General features: G+C 43.9%; 2 protein-coding genes across 2 annotated transcripts; one reads left to right on the plus strand and one right to left on the minus strand.

Moving 5' to 3' along the window:
• The first annotated feature begins 1296 nt into the window (after window positions 1–1296).
• On the plus strand, window positions 1297–10828 carry tsu (40S ribosomal protein S12 homolog tsunagi). Its single transcript, XM_065441597.1, has 6 exons — window positions 1297–1453; window positions 3707–3766; window positions 3852–3929; window positions 4250–4386; window positions 7617–7744; window positions 10671–10828. The coding sequence occupies exons 1-6, from the start codon at window positions 1390–1392 to the stop codon at window positions 10720–10722; spliced, it is 519 nt and encodes a 172-aa protein (XP_065297669.1). The 5' UTR covers window positions 1297–1389; the 3' UTR covers window positions 10723–10828.
• Window positions 10829–17435: 6607 nt separating this feature from the next.
• On the minus strand, window positions 17436–22832 carry LOC135909623 (zinc finger protein 366-like). The gene is made up of 2 exons (XM_065441627.1): window positions 21652–22832; window positions 17436–19340 (listed from the first exon to the last, which is right to left on the minus strand). The coding sequence occupies exons 1-2, from the start codon at window positions 22294–22296 to the stop codon at window positions 18063–18065; spliced, it is 1923 nt and encodes a 640-aa protein (XP_065297699.1). The 5' UTR covers window positions 22297–22832; the 3' UTR covers window positions 17436–18062.
• Between the last annotated feature and the right edge of the window lie 32 nt (window positions 22833–22864).

Raw genomic sequence — 22864 nt, forward strand, 5'->3', positions numbered from 1 at the left:
GACCTTCTGCACTCCGTACCTGAGCAGATCTCCCTGCTCCAGCGCGCCTAGTCTAGTTCATTCTTTTACCGCTAGAGATGGAACATACGAACTGAGCGGCGCTAGTTATAACCTGTTCGCTGTCTGCTGCGATCAGCGCTCGTGCTGCCACTTCCGCAGGCACAAAACGCTTGTATTGTTGTAAAGAATAAATTCACACACACACACACACACACACACACACACACACACACACATATATATATATATATATATATATATATATATATATATATATATATATATATATATATATATAATTTGCGAATGCTTTGAGCTTGAATAGTGAAATTAGAGTAGGAGCGGTGCAAGAACGGTAAACACGCAGCATAGCTATAGGTGGCAGCTGCAATGCTAGACGGCATAAATTTCCCTTTCATAACCTTCGTAAGAGACTGAAATTTTTTTTAAAAGGACTCGTAGGATATGCTAGCTTTTATTAATTGATTACATGTAGCCTAATGTCACATATGACATTATGGTTTAATGCTGTGTGCCGTAGTGAATTAAGGCAGAGTATCTGGTAAAAGTATTATCACAAGTAATTCCTGCGCCCGATGTGTACAAAAAATTGATCGAGTCTGTTTCAAGGAAAGATGAGCACAGCTTGTTTTTAATGTTGTTGGTTGTCTAGATGAGTAGAAAGCTTGCAAAAACAATCCCAGTGCTTTAAAACGTTCTGCACAGGCCAAGGAACTCTTTTCAGACTGCAAAGCTGGCTTTTTTGCGTGGTACGGCGGCAGCATAACAGGGGTGCGAAAAATACTTACGCAGAGAAGCTGTATGCATAATTCTCATTATGAACTAGCAACACATTCACGGACAACTTATGAAAGTTAAAATGAGTGGTAATCGTTCTCTCGTTGAACGTTGGTTTCCAGTTTCTAAAGAGCACAGAAAACTTTACAATGTATGCAATGAAACTGTTGTGAACTTTACGAACTCTGTAAACACTGTGACTTAATGTTCAATATCTATGCGGTTTGCTACTGCGTGAAAAAGGCAATAGGAGCGGCTATTTCACGCTATTTTAGAAAGCAACGGACTACATGCACCGACATTTTTCAGGTTCGGGCAGTTTACTTTTACAGCCAAGTGACCAATCAAAGCCTTGTGATATCAGTGTCACTGTGTTCGCAAAAATAATCAACTATGTAAGCTCTTCGTCGCAATACAGCAGTCGCTGTATCAATTACAATGCCGCACCAGTCAACCGTAGAATAGCAGACGAACAGGTTATAAAAGCGACACCAACGGCCATCGGTGGAACGAGGTTTGCAGCTCTGGAGTCTGGAGCCGTGGTCACACTAGTCGCACCTCTCACCACTCGTGCTTCGCACTCGTGTGAAAATGGCGGATGTTTTAGATCTCGACGGCGGCGCAGAAGAGTTTGAAGTTGATGAGGAAGGAGATCGTGAGTAACGAATTTGTTTGGCATAGGAGTTGCTTGGACAATTGAGTTCGTCCTATTGTGTACGAGAAGTTGTCTTATGGCCTTCGCTGCCAATGTGGCAGGGCAAATTTTGTGCACACGCACAAGGATGGTCTTAGTTTACAGCTCGGCGTAATTTTCGAGTTTATTGCCTATTTAGTATTTCTGAGTGATGGCCATTATTTGTTGGGTGTTGTTGTGCTTGTTAGCCGTGCTATAAATGAAGGAATGGTGGCGGTAGTTTGGTTCTATGCATCTGACTGCACTCGAGTGGTACCTACTCGGGAGCTACTGGCCGTTCCACAAACATTCCAAGGGTTCGTTGTAGCATCACATTTCCTGTGCCAACAAATTGTTTCCCTTGTTGCACTGTTGTTGTGGTGAAATTTCTCAACCCATAAATGGGCTCAAAAACACATCATATTTTGTCATTTGTTCACATTTTGCTTACAAACGATAACTTTGGGGACTACACCGATACCCTCCAGGAAGCAAACGCATGCTTGTCGAGTGCAAAATAAGTTGCCGAAGTTCCAAAAATACGAAGCTATGCAGGCGTGAGCCGTCGCCAATTGTGCTCTCCGATATCCGACGTCACGGAATAATTGCGCGCGCCCTTCGAAAACGCGTTGAGCGTCGTGCAACTGCAAATGTGTAGGACTTGTAGATTTAAAAAGATCGCCGATGTCACGTTTCAACTTCGCAATCTGTTTACTGTTACTTAGCGATTTCATCTCTGTACTGGCTGCCATAGCTTGCTAGCCATACTATTTGAAGTGGGCGAATATAATTTTTTAAAGACGAATAATAAGTATCGAATAATGATACGCACCTGCATGTATTTACAGCAGGGATACTTATTTCGGAAGAAATTAGTAGCACTCCTGTGCTGACCCGTGCAAAAAAAAAAAAGTTATCAGAGACACATGATCAGTTTTAAACAAGATTGCCGATTGTTATTAGAAAACTTAAAGAATAGCCTCTCAACGCTAATAATCTTGGTGCCTGATTGCAACAAAGAATGGCTGCTGTGTGGCTACCATCCCAGAAACATTAAATAAATGGTTGGTGAAAAAATATTAGAAGTTGGAAAAGCAAAAAAAAGGCAGCTGAAGAACTTGCATACCGCAGAGACATGTAAAAGGGCCCGTTGCAAGATACATTGCTGGTTCTACTGCAAAAGGTAACAGGAAACTCGGACATAGACTGACAAAAACATTAAATGACAGACTACAAGAAAACATAAGTTGTCACATAGGCTTTTGCTGTGAAACCGAAAACGGCTTGCGTTACCCATTTAATTTTTACATCACTTTGAAAATTTTGTCCCACTTCTGATAATTTGCAATACTTTGTTTAGCAGATGGAAAACAGTAACCAAACTTTAACAATTGGTTGTTGCGAAATATTTGGCTAGTTTCGAATATTCGAAAATACCAAATAGCTTCTTTTTAAATATGCATAGTTATTGTGTAGTATTTTATTTGTGCTCAAAACTTGGAATATTCGCCCACCCCCAGAGATTATTTATGGTCTGTGCCTTTGTTGTCATCGTACATGTTGCACAGTGTTTCTCACACAAGTTTTGTGCGCGCATCCTTTTAACAGTAAGTGCTTTTTCAAATCGCTTCTGTCATTGTGGAACCTACTTAGTACATGGCAAATAGACAAAGCTGATAATTGTTTGGTTCTGTGGCTGAGCTAGACTGTTTTATTCTACTTGTGTATCTGTTTGTACCTTCACATATATTATTGGTTTGTTCAATGCTCCTGTAATTATATTAGTTACTTTTCCATTCATTTTGCATAAATAGTTCATGTAAGCTTTGTATTGTAGCTCAGTAATGGGATACTGTTTTAATCCATTTATTTCTAAAGCATTCTTGGAGTAAGAGTATCTGCTCTTGTTTAGTACTGTCAATATTGAGGAGTGTCAATAGATTCCCTAAGCTTCTTGCTAGCTAGTTTGTCACTTTAGCTGTTATTACTTATCATGTTATTTTCTCAAGCATATTTGAATTGTGCCTGTTCAACTTTAGCAAGTTTCTATACATTGGTATTCACAGTAATCTTTAATATTTAAAGCTCTTGAATTTTTCACCAATTGCCACTTCTATGTATCTTACATCACCTTTTTACTGTTTAGCGCCTGTTTGCTTTTCTTGGTGTCTTTACTGTGTTAGGTCTTTGATGCATCATTTCTCTGTAACAGATTTGTTGTGTCATTCATTTCAGAGAGCGTGCAGAAACTCAAAGAGCGGGCTCGTAAAAGAAAAGGCCGAGGTTTTGGTTCAGGTATGCAGCATTCGAAAATTTCATGCAACTTTGTACGCCTGAACTACGCTTTTGCTGAATGGGCGTCATCAACATTTTGTTACAGAAGGAACTGCTAGAGAGGAGATCCATGAGTATGAAGCTATGGATACTGATGGTAATGATGAACCGGGCCCACAGAGGTGTAAGTACTGGTCTTCAGATTTTGACCTTTGAAGATGTACAAGTAGCATCTACTTCCAACAATGTGGCATCAATGTACAGGATGTTGCCTGCAGAAAATAGGGCACAGGGGTTGTATAAAAAAATATTCTTGAACAGGTTCTGCGATGCCCTTTACTGAAGCTGTGTGCCTTTGAATATATAGATTTCTCTCTCACATGACGATTTCAAGCTTCTGTGGTTAGTCCAGCTTGCCATGTGTAGCTCCTGTAATAGTTGGCACTGAGCCTTTTTGATTATGACTGGAAGTGGCAGTGTTGTCTGTATTCTTTAACATTGCAGCGGTTGAAGGCTGGATTTTGTTCGTAACTGGAGTGCATGAAGAAGCACAGGAAGATGACATTTATGAGAAGTTCGCTGAGTATGGGGAGATTAAGAACCTGCACCTTAACCTTGATCGCAGGACGGGGTTCCTCAAGGTAAGATCCTTTGCTTGTGCATTCAGCTCGACAAAATAAGTTCTCAGTACTATATGTTTGACAAATTTTGTCTCAAATTTGTATTGATGTTGTTTGTGACTTCTGGCAAATTCTGGTGCAAATGCAGTACAAGCTTCTGATGCCTGTTATAATGGTTCCAAAGCTTTCTTCTTCTTTGTAGAATACTAGTGGAATTAAAAGCTCTAATAATACATAGGGCTTTCCTTGTGGCGAAGTGGGCTTTTCACAGATGTGAATTTACTTGTTGGTCAGGATCTGTTCAGGCAAGTTGCAGATACTTTCCTGGCATGGGATTCTACCAAGGAAGAAATCTTTTGTGCCATTTTCTTCTAGAAAATCGGCTGCCAATAAAGGCTGCTGCTGTATGTTTTACTGGTTTGCTTTTGCTGGAAGTTTTCCTCACCGGAAACTAACCATTCGTCACCCAGGAAATTCCTTCTCTCTCTCTCGAGTTGTGCGTGCTCATCACCAGTGATCAAATGATTTTCTCAGCCTAATGCAAATATTTACAGGGCTGCTCAGGTGCAATTATTTGCGCTGAAATATTAGTGACATTTGCAGATGCTGTATTTTAATACTGCAGTTTGCTAAATAACTGGGCTAAATTAATTCAGCTTCAGCTGAACATTTTAAAGGTTCAGTCAGTCTGCATTAGCAAAAGATGCACTTGTTCTCTTGTTTCCATGGCACATTTCTTTTTTTCTTCCATTGTCAATGATATGATGGTATGGATGACTTCCACATTAACGAGGCCTTGTACTTGTATGGTGCGGGGTGGTGGGTGCACCTCTTCACACAATTATGATAACGATGATGATAAGGCTTTATTGGGACAAACACCTTAACAGCCTAATGGAGGCTAAAGGATTCAGGATGAAATATAAACCAGGTCATTTGCCTAGGAGCATTGTTATACAGTTAACACCTTGCGGAGAGTGCCCAATTTCGTAGCAAAGGTAGGACACTGCAATGCCGGTAGGACACTGCAAGCCTCCACTGAACGATGGATCTACTACAGTTATTGCGGTACCTTCCGTATTGCACTCAGGACATTGGCAACATTGCAGGAAACATTGTGCCCAAGTTCTTGTGCCGTGACACAGCATGATATGCTTGAATTTAAGTGTTTTACTTGGCTGATTAGTTCTCCAGAAACATGCAGGGTGGAGGGAGTTTTATAAATGCGAAAACTGTCGCCACCGGAGGCAGCTTAGTGGCTATGGTGTTGTGCTGCTATGCTCAAGGTTATGGGCTCGATTCTGGCCATGGTGGGCAACATTTCAGTAGAGGTGAAGAGCAAGAACACTTGTGCCCTTAGATTTAAAAGAGAGAGCAACTTTAATGGCGGAAAGGTGGAAAGCTCTGCCTGAGTGCAGTTCCTCTGGCTTACTACTCGGTGCTGGGGAAGGGGTTTGGGGGAGTGACAGAGATAGGACACGAAGTAGGAGGATGGTATAGTGAAGTTCATGATGACAGCTGCTCAGCATACTGTTTCTGTGCAATGTGTTATGTTTATGCTTCACAGACTGTGAAGGGTCGCCAGGCTACTTTGTGCCAGGTTGGCTGCTTTTGAAGGCTTGTGACGAGAAAATTTTCGGGTTGGCTACTTGGCTGTTTTCTGGCTACATTTAAAATCAACATTTTTCTATAAGAACTACAGACAATCAGACAAAGTATAAGTGGTATAATTTGCTGTACTGTGCCTCTTATTAGGCACACAATGTGCAATGACTGTCCTCACCATGTGTATTTGGAAGGGAGGACGCAACCTCCACTTTGCAAGCGACAAAATGTATTCAATAGGAGCGCCTTCTGGCTCATTAGTTGAAATGTCTCCTTTTATAGTTGAGTGCTCACAAAATCAAAAGATGGAAATGGGAGTTTTATTACGGTTCCATGATGAAATTGAGTAAAGGCATCTGAGAACACATCAATATATGGCTATAAACACTACCAGAAAAGCACTTTTCTTAAGTGATAAGAAATCCTGATTAATACATATTCCCTTGCAAAGTTGAGATATGGCACAGGGATACATTGATGAATGACTAAAGAGCGAAAATTGTTCTCACAACATACTCGCTGGTACTATAGTTCAGTGACAACTACTTGTGCTTACTTTATATCAGGATCTATACAGGGATAACAATTCCTGAATACGAATATGGAGCTACCAGTTCTAAGTTGATCCCCAAGTCACATTTTAAGTAAGTCTAAGGGCGCTAAACATAACCGCTTCAAAAGGAGCAGTTCATAATCGGCTATAGCAATGTTTTCTTACTAAGTGAAGGGCCATGGCAGCTTCCTGGTGACGTTTTGGCTACTTTTTAAGCAGCTGCAATGTACCGGCTTTTTTTTGGCTGCTTTGCGATTTCATGGCTACTTTTCACTTTTTCGACCTGGCAACCTTGTTCACAGTAGATGTATCTTCACAGGCAGGGGTTTAGGCTACTGCAGCATAGCCAGGTCTTCTATAGTGTGCATTATTTTCACACCTCTCTGTGCCACTGGTGTGTTTAAACCAGAGAGTAGCAATTTCAGGGCATCGATGATCTGCCGCAGCATGGCCTTGATGGCTGAGTCTGGCAGGGTTATCTTGGCACACTGTCGTTATTTGTTCTAACATTCTGACATTCGTGACAGTGGCGGCAAGCGTGGCCACGTATTAGAGTCCAAGCTTGCATTGTTTGCTTGATGGAATGTGTCTGGAAGATCAACTGAGGCTGATTCAAGCACCTCTTGCTGGACTTGTTTTGTTGCAAATGAATTTAGGTGTATATTAAAGAACCCCAGGTGGTCAGAATTAGTCTGGAGTTCCTCACTGCTGCTATGGCGTGCGTCAGAGCCTTATCATGGTTTTCGCACGTGAAACGACAAAATTTTATTATTGTTTTGTGCCACCTCGCAGATTTCCGCAGAACTTATCTGCCATAGTCAGTGTTCCTGTGCTCCAAGTAGTCGATCAGTCTGGCTTCCTTGTTAGCTAAGATGGTAGAATGACCACCCCATAAAGGTGTTGGCTCTGGTTTTGATCTTTGGAACGAACGAATTTTTCTTCTGTGCAGCTTTTGTCCTAAATTATACCTATAAATGGGTTTACTTTGTAGCATTGTGGTGCTCTCAAGATGTTTTATTTGTAATAGTGCCATGGTCCTGTTATGGTCCTGCGTTTCTTTTTTTAAAGCTGTCTTATTCTTATTTTGACCTAGGGTTATGCCCTAGTAGAGTACGAGACATTCAAGGAGGCCCAAGCAGCTATAGATGCTCTGAATGGGGCAAAAATCCTGGACCAGGTGATCAATGTGGATTGGTGCTTTGTGAAGGGGCCCACAAAAAAGTAAGCAATGATTTTGATTTTGCCCAGAAGATTCATTGTTTCGTAATGCTCAGCGTCTCAGTACACTGTTGCTCTTTCTTACTCAGATGTTCAATTTAATGATTTCAAACTTTTTCCTTCTACTTTTTAAATGCACTAACATTTATCGAGGATGACATTCTAGCTTTTGAGGTTTTTTCTCCCGCTACGGAAGAAAATAAAATAAATGTCCCATTTTATTGAACTACCACTTCTAATAGATTGAGCACTTGTGCAGTGGCCTTGCCAGTGTCATGATGACAGTATAGTCCTCGACAGCTTTGCCACTGTACTTGGGCTCAAGGTACCATGGAGAGGAATTCCAAGGGGAATGCCATTATAGATTTTCGCAGTTAATTTTTAGAGGAAGTTTTAGAACCCGTCTCTTTAACCCCACTTCTATTGTAGAGTGTTTTTTTCCTCACCTCCCTGCCTTTTATCTTGAGGGCAAAGCAGGTTCATTATGGCACAAAACGCTACATTCCTCTTGACATAGTTGCTTTTCAGCTTGCTAAGAGCAACTGCTGCCAGCATGTTTTGCAGCAGTGTAGTGAAAGTCGTGAAATTGGTCTGTTGTCATGTCTTGCCCACTCACTCAGACCTTTATTGTAGGATCTTGTGCTTGCTGTGCTGGTAATGAAATGCACAGTTGCTATTTTGTTGTCATCTTTGTTTCGGCTCAGAAAGACTTCCTGTGCACAAACAAAATTTTCATTCTCTTTTGAGCTGGTGTCTAAAATCTTGCCTTTCCAAGATTCTAATGTCATGGATTATCTCGAGATGTGTAAAAGTTTCATGGGCAAGATAGTTGTAGGGCACGTATTATAAAATCGGTTAGTGTCTTTGTTCGTGTCCCACTAGCCTGAACTATGCTCCATAATGAATGGTAAACTATACTACAGCTCTGCTGTGTTTACTACTGGCTCACTTACTGGGACATTATTTTAACATTTGGTTAATGGCTGAACAGAACTGGACTGGTGGAAAGGAGCTGCTGTTTGCATCATATACCGAGGTAGTCCGGCACAAGTAGTGCCGGAAAAAAATTTTGATTTACCTAACCGATATTTCAAGTTAACGCAGATTTACTGTATGTCGAAAAGTATGCATGCTGTTGCGACTGGGGGTTCGAAGACGTGGAATTCACTTTGCTCATGGAGGAGTAGGGGAACGTGAGGCTGAGCCCGATATTCAGGGCGTTTGACAAACACGTTTATATTTACACATCTACAAGAAAATTCAAAGTAATACAGTAAAAGTTCGTGATGGAAGTTGTAGCAGCCGATCCCCACTCTCGCTGTCCGTTGCTCCTTTTATGCCCTGCGTGGTCATTGTTCAGTCACTTCCCCCAATCCAGTGGTCGGTTGCCCTTTCCCTCTGAAGGGAGCTTTGTCCGAAATGCATGCACATCACTGGGCGCAAACAGGGGAAGGGGACACACACACACACGCCGACTCCGATCGTACGTTGACTCCGTCTCTGGTGTGGACATGTCAATTAGGGCAGCTGACAGGTGATGGAACATACCATTGCACTGACCGGGCCTCCGCTGTAGATGTGCCAAATTGTGCAGCTGACAGGTGATGGCTGTATCCTTGCTAATTGCCCAAACTCCTGACCGAGGTACTCCCGTGCTGGTCGTAAATCATCCGTTTTGATAACCATTTTGATGAGGCTGTTGACCCGTTCCCTTAATTGCGTGAACCTTGACCAGATGGTATCGCGGGGTGAACGGCTGATCACAACAGCCCGTCCACTGCCAGGAAGATGGCTCGCAAGGGGGCAGCTCATCGGTGCCCCTTGAAGAGGCTTCGGCCGCTCAGCAGGCTCAGCTCTGGCTCGAAGTCCCGGGCTTGCCGGGAGGATCAAATGGCCGATCACAGCGCATTAGCGAGAGAAAGTTAAATAACTGAAGAAGTTAGTGAAGTTAATGGCTTGGCATGCTGCTGCAGGTTTGATCTATGATAAGGGATGAAATAAAAAGGGGGAAAAGAAAAACACACATTCATGCACACGATGGCATCAATAAAGTATAAACCCCAAGCAAGCGATCTTGCGTGCGACAGCGACAAGCGACGCTATGGAGATGGCTGTCGCGTTCGCTTGTTGCCTACAAGCCGTACCCCATGTGAGCGATGTCTCCACAGTGTTGCTGGTATGAGGGCAGCAATATAGGTGCCAAAACTAGCGTGACGCATGCTTTATTAACTCAAGTTGATGTGTTTTACTGTAAAAAGCAGCATAAAATATTTCTGAAGGTCTTGCAGCAGGTTCTCATCCTTGCACATATAAAATTCAATCGTTTGCTCATTCCGTGCGACAATCGGAAGAGCTTGAGTTATGTACATCAAGTTCCGGCTTCGCGCTATTGGCTAGTTGCTCATGGCACTTCCGGGCGACAAATTCTACATTTGCAGAACCGAGCGACCGCGCAACAAGACTGAGCATTGTTTTAGCAACGGCTCACGCCGTCGCTCGTCGCTGTCACGCACAAAATCTCACTCATGGGGTTTAGCCTTAAATTGGAAAATGTAGCGATATTGCGCCAGCAGTGCACAGCCAGTTTGACAATATATATAAAAAAAAAGCAACTGATAGTTTCGAATGTCGATAATGAATTTTTCACTGAAAACCAAAGTACCATAGTATAACTTTTTGTTCACTACTGGGGTGCAATCTTGTAATGGCTTAGAAAGCAAACACACTGCTTGCCCTCGCGTGACTTGTCAAAGTCGTGCAAGGGCAAGCATGCCTTCCAAGCCGTTACAAGATTGAACCCCTGCACATGTACTAATAGTATATTTTTCCTCCAAGGTTTCACACATCTGGTGTTTTCTTTTTCTTCGTGGTAGTCCTTTGATTTTTCTTATGTCTGTCAGTATTTGATGAGTGCAATATTGCGTTGCAGAAAAAGAAGCCATCGTCGCAGGGACCGATCATCCGACAGGAGACGCCGTTGAGTCATGTCCAAAGAGGATTTCACTTTTCTTTTTCTTTGTGTAATAAAACATTGTGTTGTCTGTCATCTACGATTCTTTGTGTAATAAAACATAGTGTTGTCTGTCATCTATGGTTGAATTTCTTGTGGCTTATTGTAGATCAGTAGCAAGAAGGCATTTATTTCTGCTCCAATAGGTACCTGTGAGCCCATACTGTTGGAAACGTTGTCATAGCTTGCACGGATGGTGCCCGGTTTTGTCTTGTCAGTCGTGCTTTTGCTGCAACAGCAGTCAAAGGAACTCTGCTTGTTTGTCCTTCCCTATTATGTTGCCAATCAGGTCGTTAGACCAGTTTCCTATTATCAGCTTCACCCACACTACATGGTGAAACTCAACACTGTTGCCATTTTATTAGCCATGCAGACAGTCCAGACTGTAAAACTGCACTGTGACAGAAACTAGACCATTTGCTTTATGTGTGCTTTTGTTACTTGTGAAGGAGATACGCAGTGGCTGGATCATTGGCACGCATTGCTAACGGCACATTTCGAACGTCTTCTTTCGGGTCCACGGCTGAAATGCTCTACACATCAGGGTATTATGGCTTCTGAAAGTGAGCTAGATATGTGGCTGTAGTAAGCATTTCCAGATATTTTAATGCTAATAGCATTGTTTGCCTTTGCTATTTTGAAACTGTCTATCAAGCCTCCTACAGCGGCCCAGTGGCCCAAATTCACTAACTCCTTGGGCTACTAGGTATGTGCTCCTGGTCGAGATGACTCTTATTATCCCACTCACGATTCCCACTTCGCGATATCTTGCTCTTGTCATACCGTCGTCGTCGCACCTTCTATTCCGACCCAGTGGCCCAAGTTTTCTAATAGCTTGGGCCACTATGTATGTATGGGCTCGTGGTCGTGATGCCTTCATGGTCGTTGCATTGCTGACATTCCAGCTTTGTCATGCCGTTGTCGTCATACAGTCGTGCATTTGTTGTCGCACTGCCTTGGTTAAGCCGTCGTTTGATTGTCGTTATTCCAGCTTCATGATATGACTCATGCTGCCGTTGTCAATTCTACTCCGACCCAGTGGTCCAAGTTGTCTAATAGCTTTGACCACTAGGTATGTGTTCGGGGCCGTTTTGCTTTCGTATTCGTGGCAGCGTCATTCCAGCTTTGTCACCCGGCTACCATCATGCCATCATCATCTATTGCACATCATCTTTGCACACTCGTGTCATGCCGTCGTCGTCGTGCTGTTCTAAAATTGGCACCACTTCACTGATGTCATCCTACTGTCGTACTGCCTTCCTCGTTTCGTCATCGTTCTTTCTTTGTCATTGTATTGTAGTGGTACTGTCGTCATTAATCGCAGTTATGTTGCCCTTGTCATGTCGGACAGCCGGTATCGTGCCTCCATCGTCTGGTTTTTGTCGTAATGCCTTCATGGTTGTGCCATCCGTCACTCCAGCTTCGTCATGCTGTCGTCATACAGGTTGGTTTCGTGATGCAGTCATCGTCATGCCATTGTGATGCCATTGTCATCGTGCATTTGTCGTTATACCATCGTCTGGATTCTCTCATGGATGTTTCATTGTCATCATTGTAACTTTGACATCCAACTTGTGTCATGCCATCATTGTCATCACTATGGCATCATCGTCCCATTGTTGTACCACTTTTATCGATCCATCGACGTCATTGCTGGTTTGTCATTCTATTGTGATTAAGCCGCTGTTGTTATGTCATCGTTGTCATTGCACAGATTCTACCATGTATTCATTGTTGTACTGTCTTGCCTGTCACACAGTCATCATCTCATTGTCTTCATGCTGTCGTCAGCACATTGTCATTATACAATAATTTAAATAATGACACTTCATCATCGTCATTCCGTTGTCATCATACGTCTCTGTCATTCGATCGGTATCATTGCTTCATCGTCATTCCATATTCACTGCGTTGCTCTCACGCAGTCGTCGTGCCTCCATGTTCATGGGTGACCTTGGCATGCAAGTGCCATAGCAAAGTGGCACGATATTGGAGTATGTGGAACATAGCTGAAGCTACGATAGTCTTATAATTACCACTACTCGTATTAAGTAAATGTGACTCCAGGAATATCGCTATGTTGCTTGATTGCTATTTGCACTGCCTCAACAGTCATCATGACATGAGTTCTGTAATTTCTTAGTGCTTTTTCATGCCCTTCTGCTTTTATTATCTCCACTTTCTCCCTCTTTTGTTCACCTTACTGTAGTGGCGAGTCACAGGTTAGAACACAGTAGCTCAGGCTGACCTCTCATTTCCCTTGTAATCTCTCCATACAGCATAAAAGAAAAAAAAGAATAATCCACCACTGGGAATCAAACTTCTGCTCCTAGGCAGTGTGCAGTTCAGAGCTGGAGACTGCTTGGCTATCTCACATTTGTGCTTGCCAACCTGTGTGCCACAAAGACCATGAGAGTGAGGGCATCTGTGCATGTACCCCAGCGGCAACATGAATATTGGACAAAGATTCCGATTTTTCTACATCTAATATTTTTTTTTGAATGTGTGCATCACAAGAAAGTTGTTCTTGGGAAGATGGCTGCCTTACTGTCAGTAGAGTGTACTAGATGGAGGGAATGGGTCCAGCGCAGGCTCCCCACTGAGGATTTTTTTATTAAAAAGTTGGTGATGCCACCATTGCCTTCTCCTGAATGAGCGGCCCCACGCGCCGGCCGGACGCTTGTCATGTCGGAGACCACACCACAGCCATGTTACTGCAGCTGCATGAAGCTTTGACAGGCGTTTGATTCTGCTGCATCGTTTTGATACTCAGTGGCAGAAACTGAATTTATTCCCCACCGAGCTGTAAATAAAATGGAGAAGGAGCATAGGAAACGATGCAAATGATGGAACAACAGTGCGTCAAGCAGACAACGGTTACTTGGCCCATGAGCTTGCCTCAGCCAATGGGTACTGCTGAAGGAGCCGGAGATCCAGGTAAAGGCGACGCAGCACTGCCGCAATTTTTGCATTTTTTGCATTGCCCTTGATGCTTGCCAAAGTGTCCACCCACTCCCCTATTCTAGTACGCACTAGTAAAAGCCTGCTGCTGTTGTAGTGGATAAGTTGACAGCTGAAGGAATTGCTGAAGACTCTCTCGTTTTTGGAAGTGACACTCTTTGGCTCTTTAACCCGGATGCTGGCTGCTGTCTTGCCTAATTGGCCGTTACAAGACTGCAGACCAAGGTGGACTGGGATGGCAGGTGATGCAATAAGGATGAACTTGAGCTCCAACACAAACACGCTGTCTTCATTTCATCACCTTCATTCCATTGTGATCATTCCTTTTTTCCTGTGCCATCTTCTTAGTTCTGCTGTCTTCATTCTGTCGTCATTGCATTGTCATTTTGTCATCATCATTCCACCGTTGTAAGCTCATCATAATTGTGCCATTGTCGTCATACTGCGATCATCCCAGCATTGACATCCCAGTGTCATTATTGGTGGGATTCGCATGTTCAAGTGCCACAAGCTTAAGTTGAGTGAGGCATTTTCTGGTGAAAATGCGTCCAACTTTGTCATGTGCTCTATACTTACAAAATGTGGCTAAACAAGAACAACATTCTTTGCAAATACCAATGAAAGCTTCATTTAAACAGATTCTTGCAGTGCATAAAATCCGAACTATTTTGTTTTTTTTTAGTCATTCCAAGCAAGCTACAAACAACCAACTTGCCCCAAGACTGTCTTAACCAAGTTATTTTTTAGCTGGCTCTTGTGACGACTTTAAAGACTGCGCATGCATATATATTTAAGGGGTACCATTGGGGAAGAATCGGGGCAGTGCAGGTTAAATGCAGTTGAAATTTAGCAAATAAGTTGTGTGTTTGAATTAAATAAAATTAAAATTCCAGCAGAACCAATTTCACAATAATGTCAATGCAATTGGCACTGATGCAATGTATCAGTGCACCATATTGCCAAATTACTCAAGTGTAGCTGACTTAGCAACATCTTGTCTAGCTCAACGGTCCTTGCTCGATGCACACTCTGGTTCCATCCCATTTTCTTCACTTGAGTTCTTTCTCTGCACGCAGCTTGTTTTGGTGCTGACTTTTTAACTTCTCTGTTGCTGACTTCACTTCTTGCTTTTTGTTTTGCTTGTCTATCTGGGTGCCCAATCGGTGGCACGCACCCATTCTGGCGGATTGGCCAAGAATGTTCACACACCTAGTGCCCATTTATACATACCCAAAGACCCAAGTAATTCTTGAAACCTGCCGCGGTAGCTTAGGGGCTATGGTGTTGTGCTGCTACGCTCGAGGCTGTGAGTTTGATCCTGACTGAAGCGGGTGCATTACGCTCGTGTGCTCATATTTAGGTGCACGTTAAAGAGCCCCAGGTAACCAAATCAATTCAGAGTCCCCCACTATGGCTTGCCTCATAATCATATTGTGGTTTTGGCAGCAAAAACCGCAGCATTTAATTTTTTGTCTGTTCTTGCACATACCCAGGTGCACATGCCCTGTCACACATACCTACTGGCCCAAGTTGTCTATTCGGGCACCCACTCAGTGACCCAAGTTGATGTGAAAGAAGAGGTACACACAGACATACCGAAAAGTGCATGAAGTTCCCCAAGAATGCTAATTGCATTAAAGCTATCAGAAGGAGATAAGAGGAAGAAAAAACTCGTTATTGCTGGTTTTCATCTTCCTTGTCCATTGTGTTCTGTTACCACCATTTTACGCAAACCCAAACCTGCTGCAGCTGCGATCTACACAACTAGCAAGAAATGTTGAATTTGGAGCTCAGCGTGCGTTTTATAGGAAATGTACACTGCACTGTGATGGTAAACTGCACTAACAAGAACACTGCAGGAAAATCCATTTCCACACCCATTCATCCTGTTTTTCACCAGCCTAAGGAACTAAGAAAGCTCTGTATGGCAACCTGTGCGCTGCATGCCATGTTAAGCACACAAAAATTTTGGCAATACCCATCCCATGATGAATATCCACGTTAATGAAATTAGCACTAAAGCAGGGTAGCGACAAAGATTGTATTGCTACTGCAGACACACTAAGTAGGAATCCCGCTTGCAACCACAATGCCAAATTATACCACGACACAGTATATCCTGTAATCGCCGCACCCCTGTTGAAACTTCGTAGTATCCTAGTATTCTGGCTGAAACTTTGCTGCAATGGTTCTCCATCAAGCAGCCATGCTCGACATTGACGCGTCTGTTGTGGATAGGGCATTATTGTTGTAATATATTCAAGGCTACATACCCGTTGTGTCACCTTGGCACAGCCATTGTGGGGGATTGGGCACTCCAAAATGGTGTCACCCTAGAGATTCATTTCAAGCGGACACGCCTTGCAAGCTCACAGGCTACCATTTGTAAATTGCAATATGTACTGTTAAGTTAATTAAAAAGTAAATTAGAGAATTTTTGTAAATTAAATGTTTCAGTTTCTTGTGCAAGTAACGCCTGCCTCTCTGAACAATCCAGCTGAAGGACTAGAATTATGTTATCTGCAACAGGCAACTAAAAAAAATATTCCCTAACACTTCAAAATTATCACCACGTATATACATGGTGTCCTAGCTAATTTTAGGCAGAGTTTAAAAATATGCAAATGGCACGTAGCTGGACAGAACAAAGGTAATATTGTTTGCCGTCACTTGGCGATAATCAAACTATTTTTTTCATTCTGCCTAATTAGATAATTAGCCTTAATAAATCAACTTCTCAAATATTATTAGATAAAAAGTGTCAATGAGAAAATTGTAGAGCGACATGAAAAACTACTGATACAGCTTTTTGTTGCTGAATACGTGTTACATAAAAGTTTTTCTGAGCGTAAAAGAAGCCCGCAAATTGCCATGCAGCTGGCTACTTGAGCAACGTTGCGTGTATTCGCAGGCTTCTTTCACGCTCAGAAAAACACATTTACATAACACACATCAAGGAACAGAAAGCTGTTTCTGTAGTTTTTCATGCCGCTCTACAATTTTCTCATTGACACCTTTAATCTAATTATAATATTTGAGAAGTTTATTAATTAAGACTAATGATCTAAACAAGCGGAATGGAAAAAAAATTGTTTGAGTATCTCCAAGCGATAGAAAACAACATTATCTTTGTTCTGTCCAGCTACGTGACATTTACATATTTTTAAACTCTGCCTAAAGTTAGCTGGGGCACCGTGTGTACATATATGTTGAATATGTGTGGCATATAGATGAATTTAAATTGTTCATCTGTATTTGATTAACAGATGCATATGTACAAAGAAACCATTCACAGAAGCCACTTAACAAATACATTACCAAATTTTTTACTGCCTTTCTAAAGAGCACATTAAAACTGCAAAGTTTTGCTAAGGCAGTTTCATTCTTTAACGATTTCTTTTTGTTATGCAGTTGTTCTTCCAACTATGTTTACAGTGCTCATTTGATGTGCTAATATGTGCATAGAAAAAGGTCAAAGCATCCTGCAAATGGTCCAACTCTGTGCTGATCAAATGGGGACAAGCCTGCAGATTATTTTTTTTTACCTTGCTTCTTTCTTCTATAATTGGTATATTAGGGTGGTATACCGGGTGGTAGCCTCCACAGAGTTACCTACTGTGACTGAAATGGGAGTACACAAACATTCCAAGCACATTTACTCATGTTTTTAACATGATGATACTTCAGCTGGCCAGCCCAGCAGTGTTAGAGGAATCGCACATGCACAGTGTATGCTGACCATCTGTATTTCATAAATACGTGTACTACACAAAGCATAGTTGCTCTCCCCAAATGCACAAACACTCATTTCAACTAACACTAGAAAGATTCATATTTTCTAGTTCTTTCCTTCAGTCACGTCACATTCTGGCAGGAGTCACTCAGGTCACACATAATCGGGTCCACTCACTTGCAGGCACAGGAAAAGTAATCTGCAAGGTTCTTTTCATTTACACTTGGCATTGCCTGAGAAGAATCGGCACACGATCTCTTCACAAGCCAAAGCTGAAAAAAGAAAGGGCCAAACTTATTTACCCTGTCACACATTGTTCCTTTGAAAGCAGCAGTCAGTGGTGCTGCCAGCAGTGCCACATCACAAGCAGTTCGCTCTACAGCCACTCCATGAAGAACTAAATGCGCTTTAACAAGAATCAGCCCTAATAAAACTACATTACTTTGGGATCAAGCATCTGCGTACGCAGCGTCTGACAGGTGTGCATCAGATGCAAATTTGTCTAAGGTACTGGTTTCTTAAATGTCGCACATTAAAACTAAAAAAAAAAGGAACAAAGAAAAAAAAGTATACAGATTCTGCTATAGTTTGCAAAGTTGGCAGATCCGTGCCATTTCTCAAGGCGCAGCAGAGCCCGGCTGCTGTGATGGAGGCACAAGCTGATCCAATGCCGCATGCAAGGCCGTCACTTTGTCGTGATCAGGGCCCAACTTGCCCGCCAGGTCATCAATGGCTGCATGCAATGCCTGCAATCGAGCACCGACTTCCTCAGAACCGACTGCAGCAGGTGTTGCTGTTGGGAGTTCCCCATAGAAGCTGCCAGGTGATGCAAACACTGGCGCTGGCTGGAGCGCATGTAGTGAGAACGGCTTGTGTTCGGACAATGGCACCTCTTGTGTTACAATGGGGGCAGGGTAGTACACAGTGGCCTGAAGGACTTCAACACTGCGTGCAGTTTCTGGTGACCCTGGCAACCCCTGATACTTGTGCCCCGAGAGGTCCTGGAACCGGTCCCGGCCTGCCTCTACTCCGTCTGTCTCTGCTTGTTCTCCCTCTGTTTCACCATCCTCCTCTTCTCCTTCTTCCTCGTTGTCACCGTCCTCTTCACCGGAACCTTCGCCACACTTTTTGAGCCGCTTTGGCGTGTTCTTTCTGCGCTTGGCCGCATTGCGGTTGGGGCTTTGCGGTGTAATCACTACCTCCACAGATCCAGCAGGGATAACGGCTGGACCATGCTTCTCCTTGAGGTGCCGCACTAGGTTTCCACGAAGCGTAAACGTGCTGCTGCAATCAGGACAGCGGTGGGGCTTACTTGTCTGATGAATGGCCATGTGGGCGCGCAGGTTGTGCGCTCGTGCCAGGCCCTTGCCACAGACGCTGCATGAGTATGGCTTCACATCGGCGTGCGACACCAGATGCATCTTGAGTGTCTGGGGTTGCGAGAAACGCTTGCCACAGCGTTCACAGCCAAACCTGCGCTGGGCCTCGTGTATGAGGACGTGCCTCTCCATGTTGGCCTTGAGGGAGAAGGCCCTGCCACAGACAGGGCACGGGAATGGTTTCACGGGGCTGTGGGTGACAAGATGATTGCGGAGGTGGTGCTCCTTCATAAAGCGCATGCCACATTCTGGGCACGCAAAGCGGCGCACCTGCGTGTGCACCAACATGTGGTCTCGCAGCTGACTGGGATACTGGAATAGCCGCTCACACACCTCGCACTGGAGTCTGTGTGCTGGCGGTGCAGGAGCACCTGTGCTTGTGCGCAGCAGAGGTGGGGGGTGATGCTTGGCAACATGCGCGGAGAGGTCACTCGGAAATGCAAAGCGTCGGCCACAGATAGCGCAGGGCAGGCAGCTGCCACCATGAGTCACCAGGTGTCTCTTCAGGTGGGTCACCTGCAAGGATACGAGTGCTTTAGAAAGATGTGAAAGAAAGCAATAAGAGTGACTAATGATACCTTTGTTCACACTTTCCTGCATTTCAATTCTTTTTTAATTTTGCATATACACAATTCGCACAAAAATTCACAATTACACCAATGATGATCAATGCCATCCGTGACAAGCTATCTTGAACTAGACAGCACAGCACACTCGCAGGTGTACTAGCTATAAAGAATACATTACTTGTAAAAAAATTGCAGTGTGACATTGTGTAATTAACAAATATTTACTAATTAAGTATTCATTTAGTTGCTTTAGGGCACATGTCTTAATTGCAGAATTGCACCCAAGCTGAAATGAAGTCATACCCACTCAGCAGAAGTAACTGCTTAGCACCAAATTCAATAAAGATATCCCCAAATTTTGTGACGACTGCATTAACATTAACATGGGCTTAACATGGGATTTTTCCACACTTGTGAGAAGCACCAGTGGCAAGCCAGGGGAGAATCACATTACTGGCCAGTGTTGGCAGCACAGGGGAATAAAGTTCCTTTCCTACATGGTTGCCACAGCAATCTTGCCACTGAGACTGATTTCAGCATTAGGAAAAGTACCCAAGCAACAGCATCCATGGTGCTACCATTGTACACTGAAGACCACACCTCAGAATAGCGGTTTATGCAGGAAGATTAAAACAAGTGGCTTTGCTGGATGTTGGGTTGTGATTTTGCAAGGTGACACATGTCTGCACAACTTATTTAGGATTGTGTTATAACAGAGATTACAAAAATTTAATGGAGATCTGATACTAAAGCACTCCCTCATGCCAAGCTACACTCCTTCACATAAACGGTGCTGTCAGTGCTGTGGTTTAGGTGCATGAAATAAAGCAGCACAACCTCCAATTACAACTCTGCTGCCTGATCTGATATAGCGTTCTCTTTTTCACAACCCCCCCCTCTCATTTAAAATAGAAAGAGCAATTTCACAGCCCATTTGCACATCAGTGCAAAACACTGGTTTAAGGCCATAATAACACAGATGTATGACACCTATAACCTCTTCATTACAGGTGTCCACATTTGGACACTTGTATACTAGATTTAGCATACCACCTTTCCTTTAAGATCTTAATCTTCGTCCACCTTGCAAATCATTGCAAAACTCATTTGTTAATGGTGATTCAGCATCTTCCTCCTCCAGTCAGATAGCAACCACTCACAGAATACAAAATGAAGTCTAAATATGTGCATGTTTTCCGTCCTAATACTGCAGCCTCATTCCTCACCAACCCTCATAAGTGCCACACAGCTTATGACACCATAATTGAGAATATTTGATTTTGTATAGGAAAGCTTGCACAATTCGTACAGGCAAGCCGCAGAAGATCAGGACTCAAGAAGAACACAAACGACAGGAGCGGCGCCACTCTAGACTGGCAAGCTGAGACGGCTATCAGGTCGACACACAAAATGGCAGGATCGGTGTGAAAGCTTTGCCGGTCCTGTCGTTTGCGTTCTTCTTGAGTCCTGGTCTTCCGCGCCTTGCGTTTACTAATTTAAGCATGAACCAACTAGCCCAAGCAAGAGTTTTACTTGCACAATTCAGGTAGTTACTTACCAAGAGTATCAGCAGAAAGTCCAACTGTGCAAATTTTTATCTTATGACCTCAGTGAATTGTGTAAAACTGAGCATCTTATTTACTAGTTTCACACTGTTGTTGCAGAGTGCATCAAACTAATGCCTGCTTCTTCGACTGTTTCAAAAGACATATTTGACTGTTTAGCAACTGGATTCTGACAAATGGGTTACTAGTGTGTCACTGCATTCTCTGGCGTGGGGAAGTTTCTACCGCAATATGGTGACTGGACAGTAATCTTAACTGAAACGTGTTCCGTGTAGTTCCCGATTGTGAACAAGGCTCCCGTGCCCAAGCCGAAACGTCGGGTTGCTGTTTTTTTTTTTTTCAAATTTTGCTACTACTACCTCCCGCCCCTTTAGATTTTCTAGTTTCCTATTGGTGTCGTGTTTCTACACAACTATGCCACGGTTACCAATTAAATGAAATACTCGACTGCAGCCATTTCGACTACGTTTCCAATATGGTTAACGCGGGGATTCAAACGAATGCGGCGATGCCACCGCGAAGAAAAAAGAAAATACAGACGAAATAAGTTCTGCTATGATTACTACTCCAATGGGTAGTGCACCACAATTTCCTTACATGTAGCACAGAAATCAGGTAGCCATCGACGGCACCCACTCTCTGATCGTAATTATCATTCATCGACACCGCAGCTGATACAGATGGACGTCTCACCTGCAGGAAGCTGTGGTCACAGTGCGGGCACCTATGCGGTCGCCGACCTTCGTGGATGAGGAGGTGCGTGTTCAGGTGTGCTTGCTGCTTGAATGCCTTGTGGCACACTTGGCACTCGAACCTCTTCACACCAGAGTGGCAGAGCAAGTGTGTCTGCAGGTGGTGTTTTTGCGCAAACTGCTTGCAACAAACCTCGCACTTCCACGACCTGACGCCGCCGTCCGCCTGTGTAGGCACCACGGCAACCACCACTGATGTCCCATCTTCCTTCAGCTGGCAGTAGGGATCGTTGCAGTAGCGTGGTGCTACCACCGCCGTGCCTCCCGAGTCCGTACTCGAGTACGAGTCCGCCGTGAGCTCGGCTCCGCGTTGTGCGACGCACAGCGCCTTTAGCTTGGGATCGCCGCCTCCGTCAGCGTCGACGGAAGCGGAGTTGGCCGCAGTGCTTGCGGGGACGACGGGAGTACAACAGCCGCTCCCGTTGCCACTTGCGACTGTTCCATTCGGTCCGGTGTTTTCTGGTTTCACGCCACCGTCAGGACCACCGTTGAAATCCTGTACTACAACTGGGGCGGGCGCAGCTGAGGGAGCAGCGACGCACACGGAGATGCCGTTCTCCGCTGCCGGCTCCGACGGACACAACATGATGCGTTCACATTTGCCAGCAGGCGGAGGCGATCCTCAGCCACGAGTAGCGGTTAGCAAACCGCAGGAAGCTGGTGATGCCCGATCATAAGCGGCCCGGCTCCCCAGGTGAAGCGGCCGCCAGCGCCCGAGAACGTCGGCGACTTCGGAACAACTGCTGGTGTCTCGATCATGGAGTGTGCCGTTCAGAGATGGTAACTTCGATGCCGCATACGATGAGGAGGAACGTAGGAAGTTTTTCACGGCAGCACATTAGCGTGTGGCCTCACAGTAACTCGTAATCGAACGGCTTGCTTACGCGTTTGCATCGACTGTTCGGAACAGTTGCTAGTCGCCATAGCGGAACTGCACGCCATCGTCGCTGCCGCTAACGCCGTTCTGATTACGGACAAAATGGCTTATCGACATAGATTCACAAATCTACACGTTCTCGTCAGCAAATAAATGACATTGTAGCTTGCGACATGCTTAAATATTGTGGTAAATCTGCTTGTTTTGCACCAATGAAGCCTCGGAACGCGTCTTGGCCATGCTACGATGCTACATTCATCAAAACAATAATAATTTA

The sequence above is a fragment of the Dermacentor albipictus genome, chromosome 1, assembly GCF_038994185.2.
Source record: "Dermacentor albipictus isolate Rhodes 1998 colony chromosome 1, USDA_Dalb.pri_finalv2, whole genome shotgun sequence".
NCBI lineage: Eukaryota > Metazoa > Arthropoda > Arachnida > Ixodida > Ixodidae > Dermacentor > Dermacentor albipictus.